The 27,010-nt window shown below is 35.4% G+C and overlaps 2 protein-coding genes across 6 annotated transcripts in view; one reads left to right on the plus strand and one right to left on the minus strand.

Annotated features, from left to right (window-relative positions):
* Window positions 1-27,010, minus strand: part of CDC42BPA (CDC42 binding protein kinase alpha) — a 326,828-nt gene that overhangs the window by 84,721 nt on the left and 215,097 nt on the right. For all 5 annotated transcript variants that reach the window (XM_060128307.1, XM_060128299.1, XM_060128320.1 and 2 more), the window contains 2 exons: window positions 9,384-9,631; window positions 3,075-3,180 (listed from right to left, as the gene is read on the minus strand). In XM_060128307.1, coding sequence (XP_059984290.1) covers window positions 3,075-3,180; window positions 9,384-9,631 — 354 coding nt within the window. The remainder of the gene's footprint in view (window positions 1-3,074; window positions 3,181-9,383; window positions 9,632-27,010) is intronic.
* Window positions 3,478-5,055, plus strand: LOC132516414 (sialomucin core protein 24-like). Its single transcript, XM_060142860.1, is given in 4 exon segments — window positions 3,478-3,636; window positions 3,768-3,983; window positions 3,986-4,364; window positions 4,976-5,055. Coding segments are annotated over 4 exon segments (834 nt in total).

A 27,010-nucleotide genomic window follows, 5' to 3' on the forward strand; every position in this document is an offset into this window, starting at 1 on the left:
GTTTTGTAGTTGTCTTCCTTTGGTTAACTCTGGGAGCTCTGAAATGTCTGTTTTCAACAACTGTGTCCACTTTGAAACTTTTTTTTTCTTGGATTCATCAATCCATCTCGGATTCATCAATCTCTTCACGTTAGCATAGCCAGAAGTCTACCAGCTATTTTGGAGAATGTTTTTTGTAGATGCAGTGTCTTCACTAATTCCTACAACACATCCTTTTCTGATCACCATTGCTTTTGACTTACAATCTGTGATTGGGGTTTCAGCTGGAGATTTGCAAGAAGAGGAGGAAATACAAATTTTTGCACTGTCATGTTACAGTAGTTCAAAGGAGTCTTAAATAGATGTGTTTAGTATTTGTCAGGAAAAGTTAATCTTCTCATTCTTACTGAATTAAAGCACAGGGGCTCTGGAGCCAGACTACCCGTGTTCCAATCCCATCCTGCCACTCCCTAGTTTTGAGATTACAAGAGTAGCTTAATCTCCTTTTTCCTCAATTTCCTCATCTGTAAAATGGTAGGAACAATAGGGTATACCTCACAGAGTTATTGTGAGAATTATATGGTTTATATAAAGTAACTCAGGAGAGGGCCTGCACAAAGTAAATTCTACCTAAGCATTACTTCATTTTGCATGTTTGGGAATGAGAAGGTTTTACTATTTGTAAATTGACATACCTGGCTTACGATAATTATAAGACTACACAGGAATATGGAAAAATGCTCATGTTTTAAATGAAACGGCAGATTAGAAAATAAAATGTATATATGACTGAAATTATGTAATAATACATATACAACAAAACCTGGAAAGGAACATATAAAAGTAAAATAGTTGTTTCATGTTAATGAAATCATAGGTAACTTTTATGTTGAATATTTTCCACATTGTGTAATTTTGCTTTTATGTAAAATAATTATTTAATAACAAGATACAAATGATAATATTTTCTTACTGGAAACCATTTACTTCCACTCCTTGGCATATATGGCTAATTTTACTTGCAATAAATTACCTTTAATAGAAACTTTGAATACAGACTTCTGAAAATATCAACAAACTTTTTTCTATTTCCTTTTTAATTTTTATTTTTGAAGTTAAAAAAAATCTGACTATGAGACTCTATTAGTTATATAAGTTTCAAAATTAACATACTAATTGCTTTTTGGTTTCTATATCTGAAGTTCTGTTGAGAAGGAATTCGGTTCTCTTCAAGCAGGTTCCCAATGGAACAGTTGGTGTAGCAATGGCAAAGGTATTCTTTGGTTATCCCTCTTGGGGAAAATACCCAATTCAACCAAACCAAAAAATGAATAAATGGAAAGAAACAGTGAAGATGTGCAGTTAGGTGGACTGACAGAGAAGTAAAGCTGAATAAAAGGACCAAAAATAGAGAAGAGGTTCAAATGGAAGAAGACCCAGATCCTCCCCTATTTCTCCAGAAATAAACATTTCCTGTTATCATTTGTCACTGAATACTTGCCAACCATATGATTTGCTCTCAAAGTTCTGTTCATATCCTTTACCACATCTTTCAATTTAGCAAGACAAGGTAATATTCTACTTTTTATAAAATTAGGAGATAGGCTTTTATTTTTATCCTTCAGATCTCATCAAAATCCAAAGAGTATTGTTTAAAAATTATTTCTAAAGATGTATTTCTGGTAAACTTGCCAGAACTTTATGGTTAATAATGAAATGAAACCAAGGGGTGAATACAAGATTTGATCTACATTCGATTTGATTATATCACAATTCAATTTTTCTCTAACTATAATACCATCTTTTACTAGGTAATTTGCTTATAAACTCTACATGAAGTGACCTTCTAGGGTTTAATTATATTTCTTACCTCAAGGTCACTCTTAACAGAATCTTAAAATTCTGTCTGGTAGACAGAAATGATGTTTAATTTTGTAGTCATATTGGTTAAGCCCATTAAATAACAATTATGTGACCTATTTGGATAAAGTTTAAATACTGTTAGTTTTATTTTAGTGGAAGTAACTAAGAGTTATACAATACTGTTCATACAGTATTCATAGTTAAAAAAATAATTTATACTACTTACTATTTGGCCACTTTCCACAGTGTTTGTGTGCATCAGCTTTGTAATTACAAAATAAACTAACAGAGTTCTTTCTCAAGTAGTTTGCGACCAAACTAGCAGTCATTTTTAAATGCTTAGAAAACTGAATAATCATTGGGAAAATAGTGACAGAAATAAAAAGAAATATGGAACACAATGGAAAATTGAGATAGAATGAATGAAAAGTCTCTCTTTTATGACTATTTAGCCATTGTCTTTCAATGTGTTATTGAAATGACTATTAATTGAACATAATACTTTTACTTCAGGAAAATCCTTGAACTCATTACAAAGCACAATTATCCAAACCTTATTATTTAAAAGTAAGTAAAACTATTAAAACTGCTGATTAATATTAGGATTTTTACAGCTGTTAACAACTGGGACAAGAAATGCAGAATGATGTCAGTTCAAGAAATCTGAGATACTAAATGGAAAAAGATTCCTTTAAGTATTTAAAATTTTGTTCATAAATCTAGCTGTTTTAATCTAGGTTTAATCTATGGTTCAGCTCTTTATTCAAGCTGTAGAGTTTACAGGCAGAGTTGGTTTCTTTGGCTTCTTAACTACCAATGGTATTACTTCTAGCTATTATCAGTTCTCCATCATGAATATGACATCAGAACTGTCAAAATTTCTCTAGTTTGGCTTAATTGTTCCTGTTCTTGCCAAAGACAGGCCTTAGCTTAGCCATGACAAAGTAAGTGATTAATAGTAAAAGAGAGATGGAAAGTGAAATAAAGAACAGGGGCTCAAAAAATAAATGGGACAAAGAATAAGACGAGGTAAGCCAAGTCCTCTCTCCAAGAAGACTCCTGTACAGATTGGTAAAATGAAAAATTGCCTGTACACAGAAGGAATCCTTGCGTTTAGGAAGAATAGTAAATAAAAAAATGTACACCAAATATAAAATTATATCTATAATTGCTATGATAGTGCTGAACATCTAGCATGTATCAATGAATATCAATGAGATTAAATCACTCACCTTATCAAGCTCACTTGTCAGTTTTTTATTTTCTTCCATTAATAACACTTTTTCTCGTTCATACTGTTGTTTGAACTCATTTTCAAATTCTTCCCTTTCACTTTGACTAATACAATGCAAAAATATAAAAGGAAAAAAAGGAATTGAATTAAAGGTAAAATAATGGTATCCCAGATTGGCTATTATATCATATGCCTTATTCTGAAAAGCCACTTATATCTCAGTTGCTCCAAATCCCAAACATTTCCCTTAAAATTAGGAAGTCACAATCATTTCCTTTTAGTTAATAAATAGATTTGTCTGCTTAATAATATCTATTTTGTTCTTCATTTGAAAATCTGAGGAAGACATCCTGATTATGTTCACCTTATTCAGTTGTAAATATCCTAGAAAGCATGGGAAAATGAGGAAGCTAGGGAGAAAGGAGGGTATAGGGACCACAATACAATTGCTTACACTCAGCTCTAGATTGCATAGAAAATTCAACTTCCATTTCCAACAGTTCTCTCAACACACTAAGCCCATCCTTCCATTACTCCTGCCTTCCTTCTTCCCTTCCTCCGTAAGTACCTACCTATCTACACATACATACAATATTATAAAACTTATTTAAAATGATAGTTCTAAGGGACAGAATTGATTCACCCTTAGGGGTAAACACAGTTCTAACGAACTTTTTAAAAATCTCCAAAGGGAGGAGTCTGGGAGGCGGCGCCGCAGGGGACAGAGGGACAGACGCGCTCGAAGGCCAACGCGGAGGCCGCGATACTGGCGCTGCCCCGCCCGCTGCTTTTGGCCGCCGGCTGCCTGGCAGCGCTCTGCGTGACGAGCGCGGCTCAGAACACCACGCTGGCCCCGAACGTGACTACACCCTCGGCTTTACCGACTACCACCAGGACAGCCCCGGTGCCGCCGCCGCTCCGCCGGGCACCACTCCAGCACCAGAAATCTCTGAAAGCCGCAACAACCGGGTTTCCTGTTTTGATGCTAATGCTGCTAACACTACCTGCTTTTGGATAAAATGCAAAGGTAAAGGCTACTGTTCAGGTGATTCAACAGTTCGTGATTGCAAGGTGGTGAACAGCACAGAAGTCTGTCCTGCGTCCACTGCCACACCATTGCCAACCAACTCTACAGCTAAAACCACAACTCCGCCTTCCTCTTCTACAGCTTCCACCACAACTACTACATCAGGTACAACTGATACCTCTTTAACTCCGACTTCACAACCTGCACGGAAGTCTACCTTTGATGCCACCAGTTTCATTGGAGGAATTGTCCTTGTCTTGGGTGTGCAGGCTGTAACTTTCTTTCTCTATAAACTCTGCAAATCTAAAGAACGAAACCACCACACTCTGTAAACAGACCCACTAAACTAACAAGAACTGGTGTGTAACCCACTGAAACCAAAATATTATCTTTCAAGATGTCCCACATGGAAGACACTATTCTAGGATCTTTAATTTTTCAAAGGATGCATATAGGAGCATCGCCCTTGAAGAAAAATCATTTAAATCATTTTGCTCAACGGGCATATTTAAAATATTCTGCACGAATCCTTGTGGCTGTCTTCTTTTATTTTAAGTGTCTGCTGCTGTGGGATTATGTCCTCTCTTCTTGACATGCCAAATGTAACTCTGTAAGCGATGGAAAACATTGTCCTGCGCAGACAACCTCCTGACCCTTTTGGCAATTTCAACGTAGTCATTTCAAAGCCTGAAAGCTGCATTATTTTCATCCTAACTCAGGATGTAGTTTAGCGACCAGAATTGAGAAGAACGTGCCAAATGAGCATCAATCAGGTGGATTTTGGGCTACCATTTCAAACGTGGAAAAAATTTATAAACGTAGTATTCTTAGAGTAAAATTTAGTGTTTGATAAGTTATTTTTTCTACATTAGAAAACAGATGCCACACACGGAATTACATTCCAGATTTAAAGAAAAAATCAATGGAAAGGATACAAAACATTAAAGTGTAGCAGGTTATTGTTCATACTTGTAAAGCACCTTATATCATTGAGAAAATAAAAAACAGTGTCTTAAAAGACAAAAAGACAAAAAAAGAAAAAGAAACAACAAAAACCTCCTAAGGGAGAAAGGGGAATCAGTTTTTGAATACTGAGTTGAAGTGCAAATAAAGAGGCTTATCTCTACAGCAGTGTGATGGAGGATGTTAGTTAGCAGTAAATGTGAGGCAGTTCTGGGTAATTTTATGATTGCTTCCAAGTCAATAAACAACATAAGTAACGGCTGATTTTAAAAATGTAATCTTAAAAATCCCTTCCTCACTAAATTATTGAATATAAATTAAATTATAATTTAAATGATAACTTCTAGGAAAATAACCATCCTGTGTCCAAACAAATGTGTCCCTTTCCTTCTTATCTATAATCAAAATGTGAAATTTAGTTATGTTTAGGAATCTTTCTTTTTTTTTTTTTTTTTTGCAGTACGCGGGCCTCTCACTACTGTGGCCTCTCCCGTTGCAGAGCACAGGCTCCGGACACACAGGCTCAGCGGCCATGGCTCACGGGCCCAGCCACTCCGCGGCACGTGGGATCTTCCCGGACTGGAAAACGAACCCGTGTCCCCTGCATCGGCAGGCGGACTCTCAACCACTGCACCACCAGGGAAACCAAGGAATCTTTCTTGATTCAGAAGCAACTCCAAACAACAATGAAAAAAAATACGAAAAATTACAAAGAAGCATCCTTTCAGAAAAATAAGTATATGAATAAATTGAGTAAAATTTCTATATACAACCATTTTTGTTTTTTCCTATTAGCGTTAAACAAAACTTAAGTCTCTCTCATACTGAAATGAAATAAACAAACTCTCCCCTAAACTCTACGTCACACTTCATTTTCCACTTTCCTTGTCTTCCCGTTCACTGGCAACCACCTTGAAATCTTGAGAGTTTGCCGTATCCACTTCCTCACTGCCTAAATTTTCCTCCCTGTGCCAAAATCTGACTTCTACAGCCACCACCTCAAAAAAACTGTTGTCCGCAAACTCATTATTGTCCCAACTGTTATTATATCCAATCTACTGGCTACCCTTGACAGTGTTGTCCATTCCCTCCCTCTTGAAATGCTGTCCTCCCTTGGCTTCAGTGATACCCACTTTCTTGATTTTCAGCCTACATTTAGACTTTTCAGCTGTATTTGTGAGCCCCCCAACCCCTCTTTCCTCCATGTAAATGCCAGTGCTCCCAGGTATTCTGTCACAGGTGCTCAACTTTTTTTTTTTTTTTTTTTTTACACATTTTCCCTGAGCTATCCCATCTATTATACCACCTATTTCAATTATCATCCATTATGCTGACAAACTCTGAATCTACATCTGAAGCTTTTCTGGGCTTCAAATTGCTGACTTGATATCTCCCCAAAGTTGTCTCCCAAGCACCTCAAATTCAACATGCCCAACCATAACAACAGAAAAACAAGTTCCCAACACCCCACGTACCTTCCCCTGTGATCATACACTCTACTTATTCTTCTCTTACTACAGGAGAAAAACATAGCTAAGGTTGCTCTTTGCTCATGCGCCTGCTCAAGTACACTTTTCTCCTCTCTGTCCTGAATCATCTACTGGTACTTTCTATCAGATTACAAGCATGGTGTTATTTTTGAGACAAATTTCTCCTCCAGTTATTATCTCGTTGCTTTTATGATCTGCTTGCTCTTACAATTGCTCTCCTTCAAGTCTCTGGATCCATTATGGGGTTTCTGCCCACTACTGTTCCACTGAAATTGTTCTTATCAAAGTCACCAATGACATTCATATTGTTAAACTCAACTATCAATTACATGGTCCTCATCTTATTTGATTTAGACCTCATCTAATATAACAGGTAGACAGATTTGATACGCATTCATCGTAACACCAAATTTGGACACCAAATTTGCACACCAAATTTGCCTGGTCATCTTCCTATCATTCTTACTGCTCTTTCCCTCTCCACTTTGCTGTTTCTTCCTCATTTCCAAACTTCTAAAGATTGGAGTGCTCCAGGTTGCAGTCCTAGGACTTCTTTTCCATCTATATTCATTCACTAAGTGATCTCATGTAGTCTCACCCCTTTAAATATCATGTGAATGATAAATACTCCCAGGATTTTACCTCTAGCCCTGAAATCCAGACTAGTCTGTATGATGACCTGCTTGACATTTCCACCTGGATGCCCAAAAAGCACCTCAAACAGAATTTGTTTAAAATGAGCTCCTGATATTCCCATCCCCAAAATGCTTCTTCTGTGGTTTTCCTCTCTAAATGGTAACTATATTCTCCTAATTGCTAAGGCCCAAAACTGTAGCACCATCCTTGATTTCCCCTCTTTCTTTCTTACCCCATATCTAGTCTATCAGCAAATATCATTATTTTTACCTTTTAAAGAAATTGGAATTCGAACATTTTTCACAGCCAATTCTGCCACCACCCTAGGCCCAATCCACCATTATCTTTTGCCTGAATGATTGCAATAGCCTTCTCAATGGTTTCACTGCTCTTTCTCTTATCTAGTTCAGACTTTTCTTAATCTAGTAGTCAGAATAATCCTGTTAAAACACAAGTCAATATTTGTCCATTTTCCACTCAAAATCCTGCAATGCTTCCCTGCCATGGTTTTACTGAGAGTAAAAAATTGTAAGTCACTGAACATGACTTACAAAGCCTTACATGGTCTGGCCCCCATTACCTCTCATACGTACCTCTCACTATTCTTTCCCCTTAACTCTGCTTCATCCACATTGGCCTCTTTTTTAGTATTATTATTTTAACAGACTTTATTTTTTAGAAAGGTTTTAGGTTCATAGCAATACTGAGAGGAAAATACAGAGATTGCCCATATACTACTCAGAGTGGTGTGTTCGTTACTATTGATGAATCTACATTTGACACATCATTATCACTAAAACGTCGCAATTTACATTAGGTTGTATAATGCCATATACCCCCATCACAGCTTCATACAGAGTAGTTTCACTGCCCTAGAAATCCTCTGTACCCTGCCTATTCATCCCACCCTCCTCCCAATCCTTGCAACCACTGATCTTTTTACTATCTCCATAGTTTTGTCTTCCCATTATTTTTTTTAACAGACTTCTTGTTCCTCATGTAAAATGTTCTTCTCACACATCTGTATAGATATCTCCCCCACTTTCTTCAGTCCTTACTGAGAAATCACCTTCTCAGTATAATTTTCCCTGGTTATTTCATTCATATACATATATATATATATATATATATAAAATTTAATTTTCCCCCTTAATGCTTCATAGCCCCCATCCACTGCCTTATTTTTTGTTCTTAGAATTTATCACTACCTATATATTACCTATCCTATATCATTACCTATATATTCTGTAGTTTACTTATTTCATTTATATTTTGCTTATAGTCTTTCACCATAATTAAAGGAAAGCTCCATAAGGAGAGAGAATTTTTATCTGTTCACTGTTATGCCTCCAGGGCCTACAGCAGTGCTTTCACATAGCAGGTTCTAAAAAATTCTACTGAATGAACAGACCAAACTGAATTAAACTTAGGCTTCCAATATAAGTTGAGAATGACAATGACATACATTCAGTTACCTAAAACCTAGAAACTTGAGTATCACTGATAATTTCTCCTGCTTCTAATTTCTCATATCTGGTTATCATGTCATCCAGGTTCTGTCTTCTCGGAAGACCTTCTGAATCCATAAACTTCTCTCCATCTTCACTATCATATCTAAGGTCCAGCCGCCTCATCTCTCACAGCTAGATTACGATCTGCAGTCTGCTCCTTCCAATCCATTCTCTAAACAGTAGCAAGGGTGGTCTTTCAAAAATATAAACATTGATATAATCATGTAATTTTCCTTCAATGGTCTTACGACTGTTTTTCTTTCTAGTCTCATTTCTCACCACTCATCTTCCTTTTTATGCTTCCACCATAATGAACAGCTTTCATTTTCTGAATGTGCCATGCTACCCTTTTCCTCTAGATCTTGGCAAATTCTGCTAACCTTTGCCTGGACACTCTTCCACAGCTATATATTTCTTATATCTTTGGTCTTAACTCAGAAATAATTTTGTCCACAAAACCTAGATACACCAAAGTTAACTTTTGTGCCTCTTCTACGGGTGTTCCTATACTTATCCAATTTGCTTTCCTATGATGCTGTAATATAATTTTCTATTTACCAATCTTGACTTTGGTCTTCTTGAGGACTGGAATATGTTTATTGCCTATGTATCTCCAGTCCTTAACACTGAACAGGTATCCAATAAATAATTATTAGAGGAGTAAATAACTTGATTCTTACCTCTCTCTCCTGTTTTTTTCCAATTTGTCTTTCAAAATCAGAATTTCTTTGTTGAGAGCAAGCTGCTGGCCTTCTGAATCATGTAGTTCTTTCTTCAGATTTTTAATTTCATTTGCATGTATTCCTTCTCTCTTGGACAATTCTTCTTCATAAAAGATACTTTTCTTTTCCAAATCAGTCTTTAGTTTGGTTATTTCTTGCTGATGTTCTATGCTGCATACTCCTGGTGAGTAACTAATTTGTTTTTGCTATAGAAGTAATAATAAAAGATTAATCTGTAAGAATAATAAAATATCAACTAATAACTTTCTACAATATAAAGAACTGTTCATATAACTGAATATTATTTTTGTATATTATTACATAAAAATAATACTTTCTTTATTCAGGCTATTAACCTTTTGTCTGCCATATGTTGCCAATATTTTTCTAAGTGTGTATTCCTTTATTGCTGTATTTTACAGTCTTCTTCACACCAAGATTAAATATTTATCTGTATTTTCTGCTGGTACTTATATAATTATTTGTTTTACATTTAAATATCTAATTTACATATAATATTGTTGGTGTATGGAGTGAAGGAAAAATCTAACTGCATCCTAGTTCTGATGTGGAACTAATAAAAGGTTACAAATACATTTGTGTCTTTAAAAGATTAAATTGGGCGAGGAGTGGTAGAGCTAGAATGCACAAAAAGAAAAGGGAGAAAGAAGGCTTCTGCAGTGGTCCAGGGAGAAATGACAAAGGTCGAATCTAACATCTTTGTATCTATTCTAGAAAAACATGATACAGCTCTTCACGTTTAGGTAGGGCTTTAAGAAGGGGAAATTTGATTGAAAGACATCTTTTTAGAAATGAGGTTGAAATATACTCTTGGTATCAGTGAGAAAGGAAAGTGTAATGTCCAAAGGTTCTTCCAGGTAGTAGCTAAGGTAAACAGAAGCATACAAAGGTTATGACTATAAGATTTCCTGAGCTTTTTCTTGAGTAATTTTTCTATTACTTTGTTACATGCTATTTTCCCAGGTGATCCACAACAAAACTTTTAAAACCCAAAGAACCTATAAGCTTATATTTAGTGACAACAAGGAATCAAGATCTGGAGGACACTGTATCCTTTTTTGAAGTCAGTATTAAGGGCAGGAAAACTGGTAACCGTCCTTGATTTAAAGTCCAAAGAAAACTATGCTAGCTTCACATTTGAGGTCTATAATTTAAAAAAAAAAAAAAAAAAAAGGCATCAACGTGGGCCCGAGAAATGTTTCTGGGATAGTCACTGTAATGTTAACCATTTACTCAAAACTGCTTATGAAGTGCCTACCATATGCAGGACCCAGATTTTCCAGCGGTTTCTGAGTCAGCCTGACATGGAAAGCTTGGCGGAAACTGGGAAGAGCCATGTCAAGTCATGTTCTTGCTCTCATGCAACTCCATGAAAAGGGTGCCTAAATCAACATCTGCAGCACTAACCACTTATCGTATTACTCTTTCATTTTTCTAATCACCTAAAGAACACTCTTAGTTTGCTGCTCACTTTAGTATAGTTTTTCTGTTGGGATAGCAGTAGATATACTAGAAGTTTCAAGCAAAAATTACCTTGAAATCAAAACCTCACAAAGATACCACCAAAAAAAGTTATAGACTCATGCCACTAATTGATAAGAACGTAAAAAAGCCAAATAAAATGCTGAGAAACAAAATTAAGCCATAGGTAAAAAAGAACAAGCTACTGCAAAACAATAAGTTTTATTACAGGTATTGAAGGTAATTTAATATTAGCAAACATTAATAACTGTGCAAAAATTAAAGTAACTCCATGTGATAATCTCTGTAAGTACCCCTGCCCAAAAGTACTGGATAAAATCTAATACCAATTCCAAAATACTACCCCAAGTCCCACAAAAAAAACAGAGTTCAGTAATTCTCTTAAGAAATAACCTCTTTCAAGCTATCAGACAAAATAATTCTTTCTAGTGAAACACCAGATACATCCAGGAATAATAACAACAAAAAGGATGTCTTCTATTATCTCTCTTATTTAATATTAGATTTTCGATATTCTAAGTAACATGTGAAATAGTTACAAAACATGAATAGTTGAAAATCATGATCATTTTCACGTAATATAACTGTTCGCTCAGAAAATGCAAATAAATCCACTGTAAAGTGTTGGAATTGATAAAGCTGAGTAAAACAACTGCATATTAGATAAATATAAATCACACAGTACTTCTAGACAGTAGAATAAGCAATAATAGTAAAAATTTTCATTGTTAATAATAAAAAATTTTCATTTCTTTTTAATAGATCCAACAAAAATCACCAGCAACTAGTACACACACAAGTAATAACAACAGTGAATAATTTGTTTGAATTATATGAAAAAACTACAAGTCTTTATAAAAGATTTAAAGACGACAATATAGAAAAATACCAAGTACTTGAAAGGGAAGATTGAATGTATATATATTCAATGTTTCTTAAATTATCTTCCCTGTAAATTTAATTAAAAAATTTTTAATGTGGGAGGTAATACTGGGTGAGAGATGGAGACAAATGTTCTAGCACACAGGCAAAAATAAACTGGTAAAAATACCAAAGAAAATCCTGAAAAAGCACAAAGAGTAAAGAAGGAGAGAGGGCAATGTTCTTTTCATATGTTAACATATACTATAAATTTTTTTTTTTAATTTTTTGTCTGCTTTGGGTCTTTGTTGCTGCACGCAGCCTTTCTCTAGTTGCAGGGAGTGGGGGCTACTCTTCATTGTGGTGTGCAGCCTTCTCATTGCAGTGGCTTCTCTTGTTGCAGAGAACAGACTCTAGGCGCGTGGGCTTCAGTAGTTGCAGTACACAGCCTCAGTAGTTGCGGCACGCAGGCCCTAGAGCACGTGGGCTTCAGTAGTTGTGGCGCGTGGGCTCAGTAGTTGTGGTGCACGGGCTCAGTAGTTGTGGTGCACGGGCTTAGTTGCTCCGTGGCATGTGGGATCTTCCCAGACCAAGGATCAAACCCGTGTCCCCTGCATTGGCAGGCAGACTGTTTTTCTTTTATAAATTTATTTATTTTTATTTATTTATTTTTGGCTGCCTTGAGTCTTCGTTGCTGCATGCAGGCTTTCTCTAGTTGCAGCAAGCAGGGGTTACACTTCATTGCGGTGTGCGTGCTTCTCATTGCAGTGGCTTCTCTTGTTGTGGAGCACAGGCTCTAGGCACACGGGCTTCACTAGTTGTGGCACATGGGCTCGGTAGTTATGGCTCACGAGCTCTAGAGCGCAGGCTCAGTAGTTGTGGTGCACAGGCTTAGTTGCTCCACAGCATGTGGGATCTTCCCGGACCAGGGATCAAACCTGTGTTCCCTACGTTGGCAGGCGGATTCTTAACCATTGTGCCACCAGGGAAGTCCCTACTATAAATCTTTAATAAAGTAATCAGTGTAATAGATCTCCACCCCAAAATAATTTAATTCAATATGTGAGATACTGTCAATCACTGAGGAAAGCAGTGATTAATTAATGGAATTGAAACCACAAACTAGCAATTAAAGAAAAAACTGATTCTCACATCATACCATTTAGCAAAACAAATTCCAAACGGATTAGAACTAAATATCTTTAAACCCAATAGAAACATCCAGGAAAAAGCAGAATTACATATTTAGCAAACTCTGAAAAAAGAAGGACAAGCCAAACTTCGAAGCAATAGAAGAACTATTGAGGAAAATAAAAACAAATCATCTATAATTTGAAAAAGAAAGAAGACCAAAATTAAAGGGCAAATGATAAATTGGTAAAACAGTTTCAGAGAAGATAAACAGTACAATTTTTACTATGCAAAGAGTTTATAAGAAGTGATAAGAAAAACATTAAGACTACAAAATTAAATGGGCAAATGACTTAAAGAGATAATTCCCAAAAAGAAAATATGATTAATAAAAGATCTACTAAGAAAGCAAGAAATGCCTCTCATACTTGCAAAAATTTGTGGCATGTATCAAGTGCCTTAAAAATGATCTGACCACTTCATTTCCAGGTATCTGTTCTAAAAGAAGTGCATAAAAGGGTCCATGGCAATTATTATACTGCAAAAGTGAAAAATAAATACAGTCAGCTTGGGGGGATTGGTTCCAGGTCTGTCCACCCTCCATTACCAAAATCTACGATCGCTCAAGTCCCATATATAAAATGGAGTAGTATTCGCATATAACATACTCTCAAATTCTTTAAATTATCTACAAATGCTATGTAAAAGTTGCTAGGGCATGGCAAGTTCAAATTTTGCCTTTTGGAATTTTCTCCCCCACACCACCCCAAACAATGGGCTCTCTGTATCTGCAGACGTGGAAACAGTGGATATGAAGGGCCAAGTGTATTTAACAGTAGGAAACTGGCTAAGTGGATATTCTTCTATAATCATTAAAATTATGTTTGTGACAATCACATAATAATCAGAGAAAAAGCTTACATCACACTCTCAAGTGAAATATAAGGGTTAAGGGTTGAATTGTGTCCCTCCAAAATTCATATGTTGAAGCACTAAACACCAGTACCTCAGATTGTGACCATAGTTAGAACTAGGGCTTTAAATACTGCATGATCTGACTTATGTGTGGAATCTAAAAAAGTCAAACTCTTAGAAGCAGAGAGTAGAACAGTGGTTGCGAAGGGCTGAGGGGGTAGGGGAAATGGGGAAATGTTGGTCAAAAGGCACAAGTTTCAGATATGTAGGATAAATAAATTCTAGAGATCTAATGTAAAGCAGGATAACTACAGTTAACAATACTGTACTGCATACTGGAAATTTGCTAAGAGAGTGGATCTTAAATATTCTTAGCCAAAAAAAAAAGCAAGGGAGGAAGGGAGGAAGGGAGGGAGGGAGAGAGGGAAGGCAGAAGGAAGGAGGTAACTGAGGTGATAGACACGTTAATTAGCTTGATTGTGGGAAACATTTCACGATTATACGTATATCTAAATATCAGGTTTTACACCTTAAATACATACAATTTTAAATTGTCATTTGTACTTCAAAAAGCCTGAAAAAAAAGAAAATGAAAATAGGGTCTTCACAGAGGTAATCAACTTAAAATGAGGTCATCAGTGTAGGCCCTAATCCAATATGACTGTATCCTTATAAACAGAAGAAATTTAGACTCAGAATCACGCACACATTGAGAACATCATATGAAGATTAAAGCAGAAATCAGGGTGATACATCTACAAACCAAGGAGCGCTAAACACTGCCAGCAAACCATCAGAAGCCAACTCTGCAAACACCTTGATTTCAGATCTACTGCCATAATTGAGACAATAAATTCCTGTTTTTTAAGCCAGCCAGTTTGTGGGTATTTGTAACAACTGCTCTAGCAAACTAATACAACAGGGTAAAAAAACTCCTGTGGTATATGACTGCAACAATTGGAAAGTACTTTTTTTAAAAAACAGCCTTTCTCAAGTAAAGTCAATAGGGGAGAGGGGAGGTATATCTAACAGGGAGGAGAGGGCCCAGTGGAAGGAAGAACCATAGAAGGAAAGATACCCACAGGAAGTTATACCTAAATTGAGACCTGAGCATAGAATATTGCTGGCAACATGTACAAAAGTCTAGATACTAGAGAAAACCTGATGTATGAGCAGGGAAACCCAAATAGTAAGTTAAAATCTCCAACAGCAAGGACCTCATAAGGTAAAAGCTATGTTAACAAAGTTTGAGCCTCTTCTGAAAAGCAAAGTGGTACCATGAAAGGATTTTACGCACAAAACTAAAAGACTTTAAAAATACTATTCTGACTACAATATGAAGAACAAATTTTTTTTCAACTAGGGGGGAGAAAAACCCAGGAAAACCACACAGAACATTACATATTTATCCAGACAAGAAATGATAGCTGTATTAATGTTTAAAAAACAAAATATTAACCAAAAAAACAGCTTTACTAAGATATAATTCACACACCATACTATTGACCCATTTAAAGTGAACAATTCAATAGTTTTTGGTATACTACATTAATTATTTTAAAGTGGTAAAACATATATAACAAAAAATTGTCATTTTAACCATTTTAAATGTACAGTTCAGTGGTATTACATTCACAATGTTGTGCAACCATCAACACTGTAATTTCTAAAACTTTTTCATCTTCTCAAAGAGAATTCTGTAACCATTAAGGAACAAGCACCCCATTATCCCCTCTACACTGCCCCTGGTAATCTCTATTCCACTTTCCATCTCAATGAATTTGTCTATTCTAGATATTTCATATAAGTAGAATCATATAATATTTGTCCCCTTTTGTCTAGCTTCTTTCACTTAGCGTAATGTTCTCAATATTCATCCATGTTGCACGATATACCAGAACTTCACCCCATTTATGGTTGAATAATATTCCATTATATGTACTTGCCACATTTTGTTCCTTTATCTGTTGATGAACACTTGGGTTGTTTATACCTTTTTGGCTGTTTTACTAATGTTTTAATGAACACTGGTGTACAAGAGTCTGTTTGAAGTCCCTGCTTCCAATTCTTTTGGGTATATAACTAGGAGTTGAATTACTCGGTCATATGGTAATTCTACATTTACTTTTATTGAGGAATCACCAATTGTTTTCATATTCTTGCAATCACTTATTTTGTTTTTGTTTTTAATTTTAGCCACCTTAGTAGGTATGAAGTGGTATCTTGTGGTTTTAACTCCATTTCCCTAATAATTAATGATGTTGAACATCTTTTCACGTGCTTATTGGCTACTAGTATATCTTCTTTGGAGAAATGTTTATGCAAGTTATTGCCCATGTTTTGATTGGGCAGTTTATCTTTCTGTTAAGTTGTAGGAGTTTGTTATAAATTCTGGATATCAAATCCTTATCAGATATTTGATTTACAAATGGTTTCTTCCATTCTTTAGGTTATCTTTTCATTTTCTTAAAAATATCCTTTGATGCAATACAAATAAGTTTTTATTTTGATGAAGTCTAATTTGTCCATTTTTTGTTTTGTTGCTTATGCTTTCTGTGACTTAAGAATCTACTTCCAAACCCAAGATCATGAAGATTTACCCCAATGTTTTCTTCTAAGAGTTTTATGGTTGTAGCTCTTATATGTAAGTTGTTGATCCATTTTGAGTTAATTTTTTAATATGGTGTAAGGTAGGGGTCCAAATTCATTTGTTTGCATGCAGAAATCCAGCTGTCTGGCACATGAGTTGAAGGAACTATTCTTTCCATACTGAATAGATTTAGTACCTATGTGTACCTATGTCAAAAATCAATTGTGGCTATAGATACATGAGTTTATTTCTGGACTCTTAATTCTATTCCAGTGGTCTATATTCTTATGCCAGTGTCATATTCTTTTTATTGCTGTGATTTTGTAATAAGTTTTGAAATTGGGAAGTTTGGGTCTTCTAACTTTGGCCTTCTTTTTCAAGTTTTTTGGCTATTTGGGGCAATTCCACATGAATTTGAGGCTCATATTTTCCATTTCTGCAAAAGGGGCTGTTGATAATAGGGATCGAATTGAACCTGTACATCACTCTTGGTAAAACTACATTTGAACAATACTAAGTCTTCCTATTCATAAACATGGGATATCTTTTCTTTATTTTAGGTATCCTTTAATTTCTTTCAGCAATGTTTTATAATTTTCAGTGCACAACATTCTTGGTTAATTTTATTCCAAGGCATTCTTTTAGATGCTATTGTAACTATAATTGCTTTCTTAATTTCATTGTGGATTGTTCATTGCTGACATAGGAACACAACTAATTACTATATGTTGATCATGCAACCCTGCGGTTGTTTGTTTTCTTACTGAGTTTTAAGAATTCTTTGAATATTTGGATAACAGTTTTGTATCAGATATGTCTGCATTTTCCTGCAGTCTGTGCCTCGTCTTTTCATTCTTGGCCGTGACTTTCACAGTCCAGAAGACTTCAATTTCAGTGAGATCTAGCATAGTAATTCTTTATTTCATGGATTGTGCCTTTGGTGCTGAAAGTAAAAACTCATCACCATACCAAAGATTATCTAGGTTTCTCCTATGTTATTGTCTAGGAGTGTTAATAGTTTTGTGTTTTATGTCTAGGTCTGTGATCCATTTTGAGTTAATTTTTGTGAAGGGTGTAAGTTCTGTGTCTAGATTCAATTTTCTTTTTGCATTGATGTCTAGTTCTTCTAACACTATTTGTTAAAAAGTACATCTTTGCTCCATTATATTGCCTTTGCTTTTTTGTCAAAGATGATTTATCTGTATAGTCTCTTGCCAATACCATACTGTCTTGATTACTGCAGTTTTATATAAGTCTTGAAGTCAGTATTCCAGCTATGTTTTTTTCCTTCACTATTGTGTTGGCTATTCTGGGTCTTTGCGTCTCCATATAAACTTTAGGCTTAGTTTGTTGATACCCACAAAAGAAGTTGCTGCAATTCTGACTTGTACTGCATTAAATCTGTAGTTGAAGGGGCTTCCCTGGTGGCACAGTGGTTGAGAGTCCGCCTGTCGATGAAGGGGACATGGGTTCGTGCCCCGGTCCAGGAAGATCCCACATGCCGCGGAGCAGCTGGGCCCGTGAGCCATGGTCGCTGAGCCTGCACGTCTGGAGCCTGTGCTCCGCAACATGAGAGGCCACAACAGTGAGAGGCCCGCGTACCACAAAAAAAAAATCTGTAGTTGAAGATGGGAAGAACTGACATCTTATAAGACACATAATACGGAGTCTTCCTATCCATGAACGTGGAATATCTCTCCATTTATTTAGTTCTTCTTTGATTTCTTTCATCAGAGTTTTATAGTTTCCCCCGTACAGGTCTTATGCATATTTTGGCATATTTATACTTCACTATTTCATTTTTGTGGGTACTAATGTTAATAGTACAGAGTTTTAAATTTCAAATTCCACTTATTCATGGTTGGTATATAAGAAAGTGACCAACTTTTGTGTATTAATCTTGTACCTGCAACCTTGCTATAAATGCCTTACTAGTTCCAGGAGTCTTTTTGTTAATTTGTTGATTCTCTACATAGACAATCATATCATCTGCTAACCAAGACAGTTTTATGTCATCTTTCCCAATCTGTATACTTCTTTTTTGTTTTCTTGTCTTATTGCATTAGCTAAGACATACAGCATGATGTTGAAAAGGAGTAGTGAGAGGAAGAATCCTTGCTTTGTTCTTGATCTTAATGAAAAAGCGTCAAGATTCTTGTCATTAAGTATGATGTTACTTTAGGTTTTTTGATAGGTATTATTTATCAAGTTGAGGAAGTTCCCCTCTATTCCTAGTTTACTGAGTTTTTATCATGAATGAGTATTAGAGTTTGTCAGATGCTTTTTCTGTATCTACTGATATGATCATGTGATTTTTTTTTTGTTTTTTAATTTTTTTTGCTGTACACGGGCCTCTCACTGTTGTGGCCTCTCCCATTGCAGAGTACAAACTCCGGACACGCAGGCTCAGTGGCCATGGCTCACAGGCCTAGCCACTCCGTGGCATGTGGGATCTTCCCGGACTGGGGCATGAACCCGTGTCCCCTGCATTGGCAGGTGGACTCTCAACCACTGTGCCACCAGGGAAGCCCGATCATGTGATTTTTATCACATCAGTGATGCATTACATTAATTCACTTTCAAATGCTGAACCAGCCTTGTGTACGTGGGATGAAATTCCATGTGGTTGTGGTGTATAATTCTTTTTATATATTGTTGGATTCAATTTGTTAATATTTTTTGAGGACTTTTGCACCTATGTCTATGAGGCTTTCTACATTGGTCTGTAGCATTCTTTTCTTGTAATGTCTTTGGTTTTGGTATTAGCATAATTCTTGCATCACAGAATGAGTTAAGAAGTATTTCCTCTATTCTATCTTCTGAAAGCAACTGTAGAGAACTGTCATGATTTCTTCCTTAAATGTCTGGTAGAATTCACCAGTGAATACATCTGGGCCTGGTGCTTTCTGTTCTGGAAGATTATTAATTATTGATTCAATTTCTTTAACAGACAGAGCCATTTCAGATTATTTATTTCTCCTTGGTTAGTTATGGGAGCTGTGTCTTTGAAGGAATTGGTCCATTTCATCTAGGTTATCAAATTGTAGGCAAAGAATTAATTGTTCATAGTATTCCTTTATTAGCCTTTTCATGTACATGGGTTGCATACTGATGTTCTGTCTTTCATTTCTGATACTAGTAGTGTCCTGTCTCTTTTCTTTTTTTCTTTGTATTTGTGTTTTATTTTACAATCAAAGGTTTAAAGATATAGCAGAGAGTACAGCAGGCAAAACACAGATTAAGCATATTCTGTGCAAAAATATTTACCACAGAAAAGAGAAGAAAAATTTTAAAAGAATTATAGTGTGAAGGTAATTATAAATATATGAAATAATATAAACTATATTGATAGGTAATTCCCCTTCTTTTCAAGTTTCCAAGGGAATTATTAAATTTATATAAGGTATTCAAACTTGTAAGTTTGAAAATCTGTTTGAAAGATACTTTTACTGGAAAAATATAAGTGACCAAATTGTCTCAAATCAACAATAAAATAAAGCACTGAGAAGCTACTATGTAATAACAAAGAATGTGTTACAAGAGAATTTTTTCAGATTTCAAGGAAGAGTTTATTTCTATGAGCACAGAGAAAAAAAGCAAGGTTTACTCTACTTTATATAAAATTAAGATAACCCTGAAACAAAACCTGATCAAAACACCAAATAATAAAACCAGACTCATCTCAATATATCGATACATTTAACAGCAAAAATTGTTAATAAAATGTTAACATTTGAAATCCATTGCTGTATTGAAATTCAGTTATTTATATGAGCAACTGATTCCCAGAATGTAAGAACAGTTTCATACTAGAAAACTTGTTAATATGATTTCTCTCAAAAATAGATACGGGACTCCTTTTTTTCTTAATTAGCCTGGATAGAGAGGCTTATCGATTTCATTGACCTTTTTAAAGAATAAGCTTTGGTTTCAATGATTTTTCTCTATTGGTTTCCTGTTTTCAATTTGATGGATTTCTGCTCTAATTTTTATTATTTTTCTTCTGATTACTTTAGATTTAATTTGCTCTCCTCTTTCTAGTATCCTAAGGTGGAAGCTAAGACGATTAATCTCAGATCTTTCTTCTTTCCTAATATATGCATTCAATGCCACAAGTTTCCCTCTAAGCACTGCTTTCACTGTATCTGACAAATTTTGACAATTTGTGTTTTCATTTTCATTTAGTTCAAAATATTTTTAAGTTTCTCATGAGATATTTTCTTTGGCTCATGTGTTTTTTATAAGGGTGGTGCCTTAATTCCAAGTATTTTGGAGTTTTCCAGCTATCTTTTTGTTACTGACATCTAGTCTAATTCCATTGTGGTCTGAGAGCAGACAATGTATGATTCCTGTTCTTTTAAATTTGTTAAGGATTTTTTAAGGTTTGTTTTATGGCCCAGAATGTGGTCTGTCTTGGTGGACGTTCCATGTAAGCTCGAGAAGAATGTGTATTCTGCTGTTTTTGGGTGAAGCAGTATATAGATGTCCTTACATCCACTTGATTGATGATGGATGTTGAGTTCAACTATGTCCTTACTGATTTTTTTGCCTGCTGGATCTGTCCATTTCTGATAGAGGGGTGCTGAAGTTCCCAACTATGACAGTGAATTCATCTCTTTTTCTCTGCACTTCTGTCGGGTTTTGCCTCATGCATTTTGATGCTATGTTGTTACACACATACACATTAAGTATGCTACATTTTCTTGGTGAACAGGAATGCCCTTCTTTATTTCCAAAAACTTTCCTTACTCCAAATTCCACGCTGTCTGAAATTAATATAGCTACTTCCACTTTCTTTTGATTAGTGTTAGCACGGTATATCTTTCTCCATCCACTTACAGGCATACCTTGGGGATATTGTGGGTTCAGTTCCAGACTACTGCAAAAAGGTGAATATTGCAATAAAGTGCATCACATGAATTTTTTGATTTCCCAGTGCACATAAAAGTTGTATTCACACTATACTCTAGTTTATTAAGTGTGCAATAGCGTTATGTCTAAAAAAATGTACACACCTTAATTTTAAAAATACTTTATTGCTAAAAATGCTAACCATCATCTGAGCCTTTAGCGAGTTGCAATCTTCTTGCAATAGTAACATCAAAGATCAATAATCACAGATCACCACAACAAATATAATAATGAAGAAATTTGAAATACTGTGAGAATTACCAAAATGTGACATAAAATCATGAAGTAAGCAAAAGCTATTGGAAAAATGGTGCTGACAGACTTGCTCGATGCAGGGTGCCACAAACCTTCAATTTGTAATACCTGCAAAGTACAATACAGCAAAGCACAATAAAACAAGGTATGCCTGTACTCTTAATCTAGACACTTGGCCTCTGTATCCACGAATTCTGCATCCACGGATACAGAGGGCTGACTGTACTACACCATTTTATATAAGGGAATGGAGCGTGTGCAGATTTTGGTATCCATGGGGTGTGGAGAGGGCATGGAACCAATGCCCCATGGATACTGAGGAAAAACTCTATGTGCCTCTATACCTAAAGTGGACTTTTTAGACAACATATAGTTAGATACTGTTTTTTGATCCAATCTGACATAATCTGTTTTGTAATTGGTATACTTAAACCATTGACATTCTAAATGATTGTTGATGTTTTTTGATTAATATCTATTGTATTTGCTACTGCTTTCTATTTATTGCTCCTTTCTTTGTATCTATTTTTGTCTTCCATACCTTTTCTGTCTTTTGCTGTTTTTTTTTCCCCTTGTTTTTGGCCACGCCATGCGGCATGCGGGATCTCAGTCCCTGACCAGGGATTGAACACATGTTCCCTGCATTTGAAGCACAGAGTCTCAACCACAGAACTGCCAGGGAAGTCCCTGTCTTTTGTGGTTTTGATTAAGCATTTTATATGATTCAATTTTCTCCCCATTCTGAGCATATCAGTTGAACTCCTTTTTTAAGTGGCCATTCTACAGTTTGCAATCTGCATTTATAACCAATCCAAGTCCAGTTTCAAATAACATTCTACTACTTCACGGATAGTGCAAGTACCATAAAATGAAATAATCCTAATTCCTGCCTCCTATCCCTTGTATAATTGCTGTCATTCATTTCAGTTACACATAAGCACACATAAGCATATTTATATATACATGTAATCAGACATAAGCATGTATATAAGTATATATAATTGAATACATTGTTGCTATTATTTTGAACATTTCATCTATTAGATTAAGAATAAGAAAAATAAAAGCTTTTATTTATTTTACCTTCATGTATTCCTTCTCTGATGCTTTTTCTTTCTTTATGTAGATCTGAGTTTCTGACCTATATCATTTTCCTTCTCTCTGGAGAACTTCTTTTTAACATTTCTTGCAAGGCAGGTTTACTTGAAACAAATTCCCTGAAATCTTTGTCTCAGGAAGCCTTTATTTCTCCTTCACTTTTGAAAGATAATTTCTCAAAGTACAAAATTCTAGGTGGGTAGGGTTTTTTTTCTCAACACTTTAAATATTTCACTCCACTCTCTTCTTGTTTGCATGAAGAGCAAAAGTCAAATGTAATTCTTACCTTATATTTTCTAGAGGTAAGGTATTTTTTTTATCTCTGACTGCTTTCAGGATTTTTATCTTTATCTATAATTTGAAAATGGCATGTCTAGGTGTAATTTTTTGGGTATTTACTCTGTTTGGTGTTCTTTGAGCTTCCTGAATCTGTGGTTTAGTGTCTGACATTAATTTGGGGGAAATTTTCAGTCATTATTGTTCCAAATGGTTCTTCTGTTCCTTTCTCTGTTCACCTTTTAGTGTTCCCATTATACGTATGGTACAACTTTTGTAAATGTTCCACAACACTTGGATATTCTTTTCTGTTTTTTCACTTTTTTCTCTTTGCTTTTCAGTTTTGGCAGTCCTATTTTGATATCCTCAAGCTCAGAGATTCTTTCTTCAGCTGTATCCAGTGTACTAATAAGCTCATAAAGGGCATTCTTCATTCTGTTACAATATGTTTCATGTCTAGCATTTCTTTTTGGTTCTTTCTTAGAATTTACATCTCTCTGCTTACATTGCCCATTTATTTTTCCATGCTCTCTACTTTTTCATTAAAGTCCTTAGCATATCAATCACAGTTGTTTTCAATTCCTGGCCTGATAATTTCAACATCCCTGAGTCTGGTTGTGATGTTTGCTCTATTCTGTGTTTTTTGTCTTTCAGTATGTCTTGTAATTTTTTGTTGATAGGTGAACATGATGCACTGGGTAAAAGGAACTGCTGTAAATAGGCTATTAGTAATGTGGTTGCAAGCTGTGGTGGGAGGGGAAGCGTTCTATAGTCCTAAGATTGGATATCAGTATGTTACTGAGCCTGTGCTTCTGGACTGTGAACTTAAGACAACCTTGTCAGTTTTTCTCCCCCACTTACCTGTTTTGACAGGGTGACTAGAGTGGGCTGGGGCTGAATATTTCCCTTCCCTCAAGTCAGTTAGGTCTGATAAAATCCCAGCAAGTTAGATTCTGGTTGAAGAGTTTCTCCTGAAGATAGACCTTGTTAAGAAGAACAGAATGCTCTGGCACATTCAAAGTTGTTACCCCTATTGTTAGTACAAGGGGATTTTTCTCTGATATTCACTGTGAAAACCTCGTAGAGCTCCAGGATGTAAAACTGATGAAACTGTCAGGGCTCCCCAATGACGAGGCTCCCCTGGAGTTTTTATCTCTCAAACTTGTCCGCACTGAGCCTCTAGCAATTTTTCAATAACAGTTCAGGTCTCCCTACACTGGTACTGATTTCCTACAAGGGTTCCTGATCTCATAAGCTGTGATTCTCTGTATTTGTCTGTCACTCTCTCCAGTTTGGAGGACAGCAGTTGGTTCTGTGATATTACTTCCCTTACAGATCTAAGAAGAGTTGTTGATTTTTCAATTTGTTCAGCTTTTTACTTCTTGTTAGAACAAAGTGGTGACTTCTGAAGTTCTTATATACTGGATTGGAAACTGGTAGTATTCTTTGGAGTTATTAAATATAGGATCCTGTGATCTGCAAATAGAGATAGTTTTACTTCTTCTTTTCCAGTTTGGATGCCTTCTATTTCCTTTTCTTATCTAATTCCTCTGGCTAGAACCGCCAGCATAATGTTAATTGCAGTGGTGAAAATGGGCATCCTTGTCTCATTCCTAAACTCAGAGAAAAAATTTTCAGTCATTCACCATTGAGTATGATGTTAGCTATGGGTTTTTCATAAATGTCTTTGATCATGTTGAGTATATTCCCTTCTATTCCTAGTTTTCTGAGAGTTTTTATCATGAAAGGATGTTGAATTTTGTGAAATGACTTATGTGCATCAATTAAGATGATCATGCAGTTCCCCCCTCCCTTTGGTTCTTTCAATGTGATGTATTAAATTGATTTATTTTCTTATATTCAACCACCCTTGCATTCCTGGGATAGACCCCACTTTGCCATGGTTTATAATCCTTTTAATATGGCTTTGGATTTGGTTTGCTGGTGTTTTGTTGAGAATTCATACGTCTATATTCGTTAGGAATACTGGTCTATAATTTTCTTTTCTTGTGATATTATTCATATGGCTTTGGTATTATGGCAATGCTGGCCTATGGAATGAGTTAGGAAGTGTTCCCTATTCTTGTATTCTGTGGAAGAGTTTAAGAAGAATTGGTGTTAATTCTTCCTTAAAAGTTTGGTTCAGTTCACTAGTGAAGCTATCTGGTCCTGGGCTTTTCTTTGTCAGGAGGTTCTTATTACCAATTCAATCTCTTTGCCTGTTGTAAGTCTGTTGAGACTTTCTATTTTGTCTTGCATTTAGGTAATTTGTGTGCTTCTCGATCTGTCCATTTCATCTAGATTATTTACTTTGTTGGCATAGAGTTGTTCATAGTATTCTCTTATAATCCTTTTGCTTTCTGATGATAGGTATTAATATCCACTTTCATTTCTGATGTTATTTGTTTCCTCCCTTCCTTCCTCTCTCTGTCAGTCTAGCTAAAGGTTTGTCAATTTTGTTGATCTCTCAAAGAATGAACTTTGGTTTCATTCCCTTTATTATTATTATTCTGTTCTCATTTTATTGAACACTGCTCTAATCCTTATTATTTCCTTCCATCTGCTAGCTTTGTTTCCTTTGCTTTTCTTTTTCTAGTTGTGTAAGATATAAAGTTAGGTATTTTCTAATTTCCCTTGTGATTTCTTCATTGACCCACTGGTTGGTTAAGAGTGTCTTATTTCATTTCCACATATTTTTTTAACATTCCAGTTTTCCTTATGCTATTGATTTCTAGCTTCATTCCATTGTGATTGGAGTGGATACTTTGTGTGATCTCAATCTTTTTACATTTATTGAGATTTATTTTGTGGCCTAACATCTGGTCTATCCTGGAGAATGTATCAATTGCACTTGAGAAGAATATGTATTCTGCTGTTGTTGGGTGGAGGGTTCTATATATGTATCTGTTAGTTCTAGTTGGTTATACTGTTGATCAAGACATCTATATGCTTATTTATCTTCTGTCTATATGTTCTATCCATTTTTGGAAGTGGGGTATTAAAGTTTCTAACTTTTATTCAAGAACTTTTTTTCTCTTCAATTCTATTGAAGAGTATTCTTAATGAAGCAAAGATTCCTACAACCTTTTAAAGGGGCCAAAATAGGTTTCAAAATTTACATGTGTATACCTTTAAATCAAGAAATTCCACTTTTAGAAAATATCTTAAAGAAATGGTAGTATGATAATAATAATAGCTAACAGTTATTGAGCCTTTACTTTGTGCCAGGCCATGGGCTAAGCATTTTAAATGCATTAACTAATTTATTGGGTAGTTTTATTATTATCCCAAATTTCCCAAATCTGTAAATGACACAAGAGATTATGAGTGTCTGATATGTAGGTAAACACATGTGACTCAGAGTTTTCAATGAGCAGTGTTTGTTACAGAAAAAAATAAAAATCAAACTAGTGGACAGAATGGTACTAAGAATTAGAACACCTGGGTTTAAACTGTACTCTATCATTTAAGACTATAAAATCCTAAACTCATCTGAGTTTCGCTTTCCTCAAATGCAAATAATCTCTAAGATTTCCTCCAGTTTGCACTTTGTGATTCTTGTGCTTACCAAAATCACCTAAGATAGTGCTGGAAACAAAGTAGTCCCTGACTGAAAGTTATTTGAGACGGTAATGTAATGACTTCTACACACTAATCCTGCTCTAGAAGCATAGGTTATTTATAGAAGAAACATAACTATTTTGGAAAGCTAACCAAGACTGTGCAATCATGATCAATCAAAACAAAACAAATAATATACCAGTCTATGTTTTCAATAAGCTAAGTCACAGTTTAGGTGGGGAGACATTTTGTGAATAAATAATTATAATAAGAGCTATTGTAAAGTTATTAACAAAATTCTATAGCAGCAGAGAATAAGGAATATTTAGACTTCCTGAGATGACATTCAACTTCATTCTTATATTTTGCTGGATGAATAAAATACTAGACTAGGCACACAAGGAGTGTGTGGAGGTGGTGGCTGGCAGACAATGCAGAGGAATTGGGATATGCAAAGGGTAGAGTCAAGAAAAGGCAGACATCA

The sequence above is a fragment of the Lagenorhynchus albirostris genome, chromosome 2 (genome assembly GCF_949774975.1).
Source record: "Lagenorhynchus albirostris chromosome 2, mLagAlb1.1, whole genome shotgun sequence".
Classification (NCBI taxonomy): domain Eukaryota; kingdom Metazoa; phylum Chordata; class Mammalia; order Artiodactyla; family Delphinidae; genus Lagenorhynchus; species Lagenorhynchus albirostris.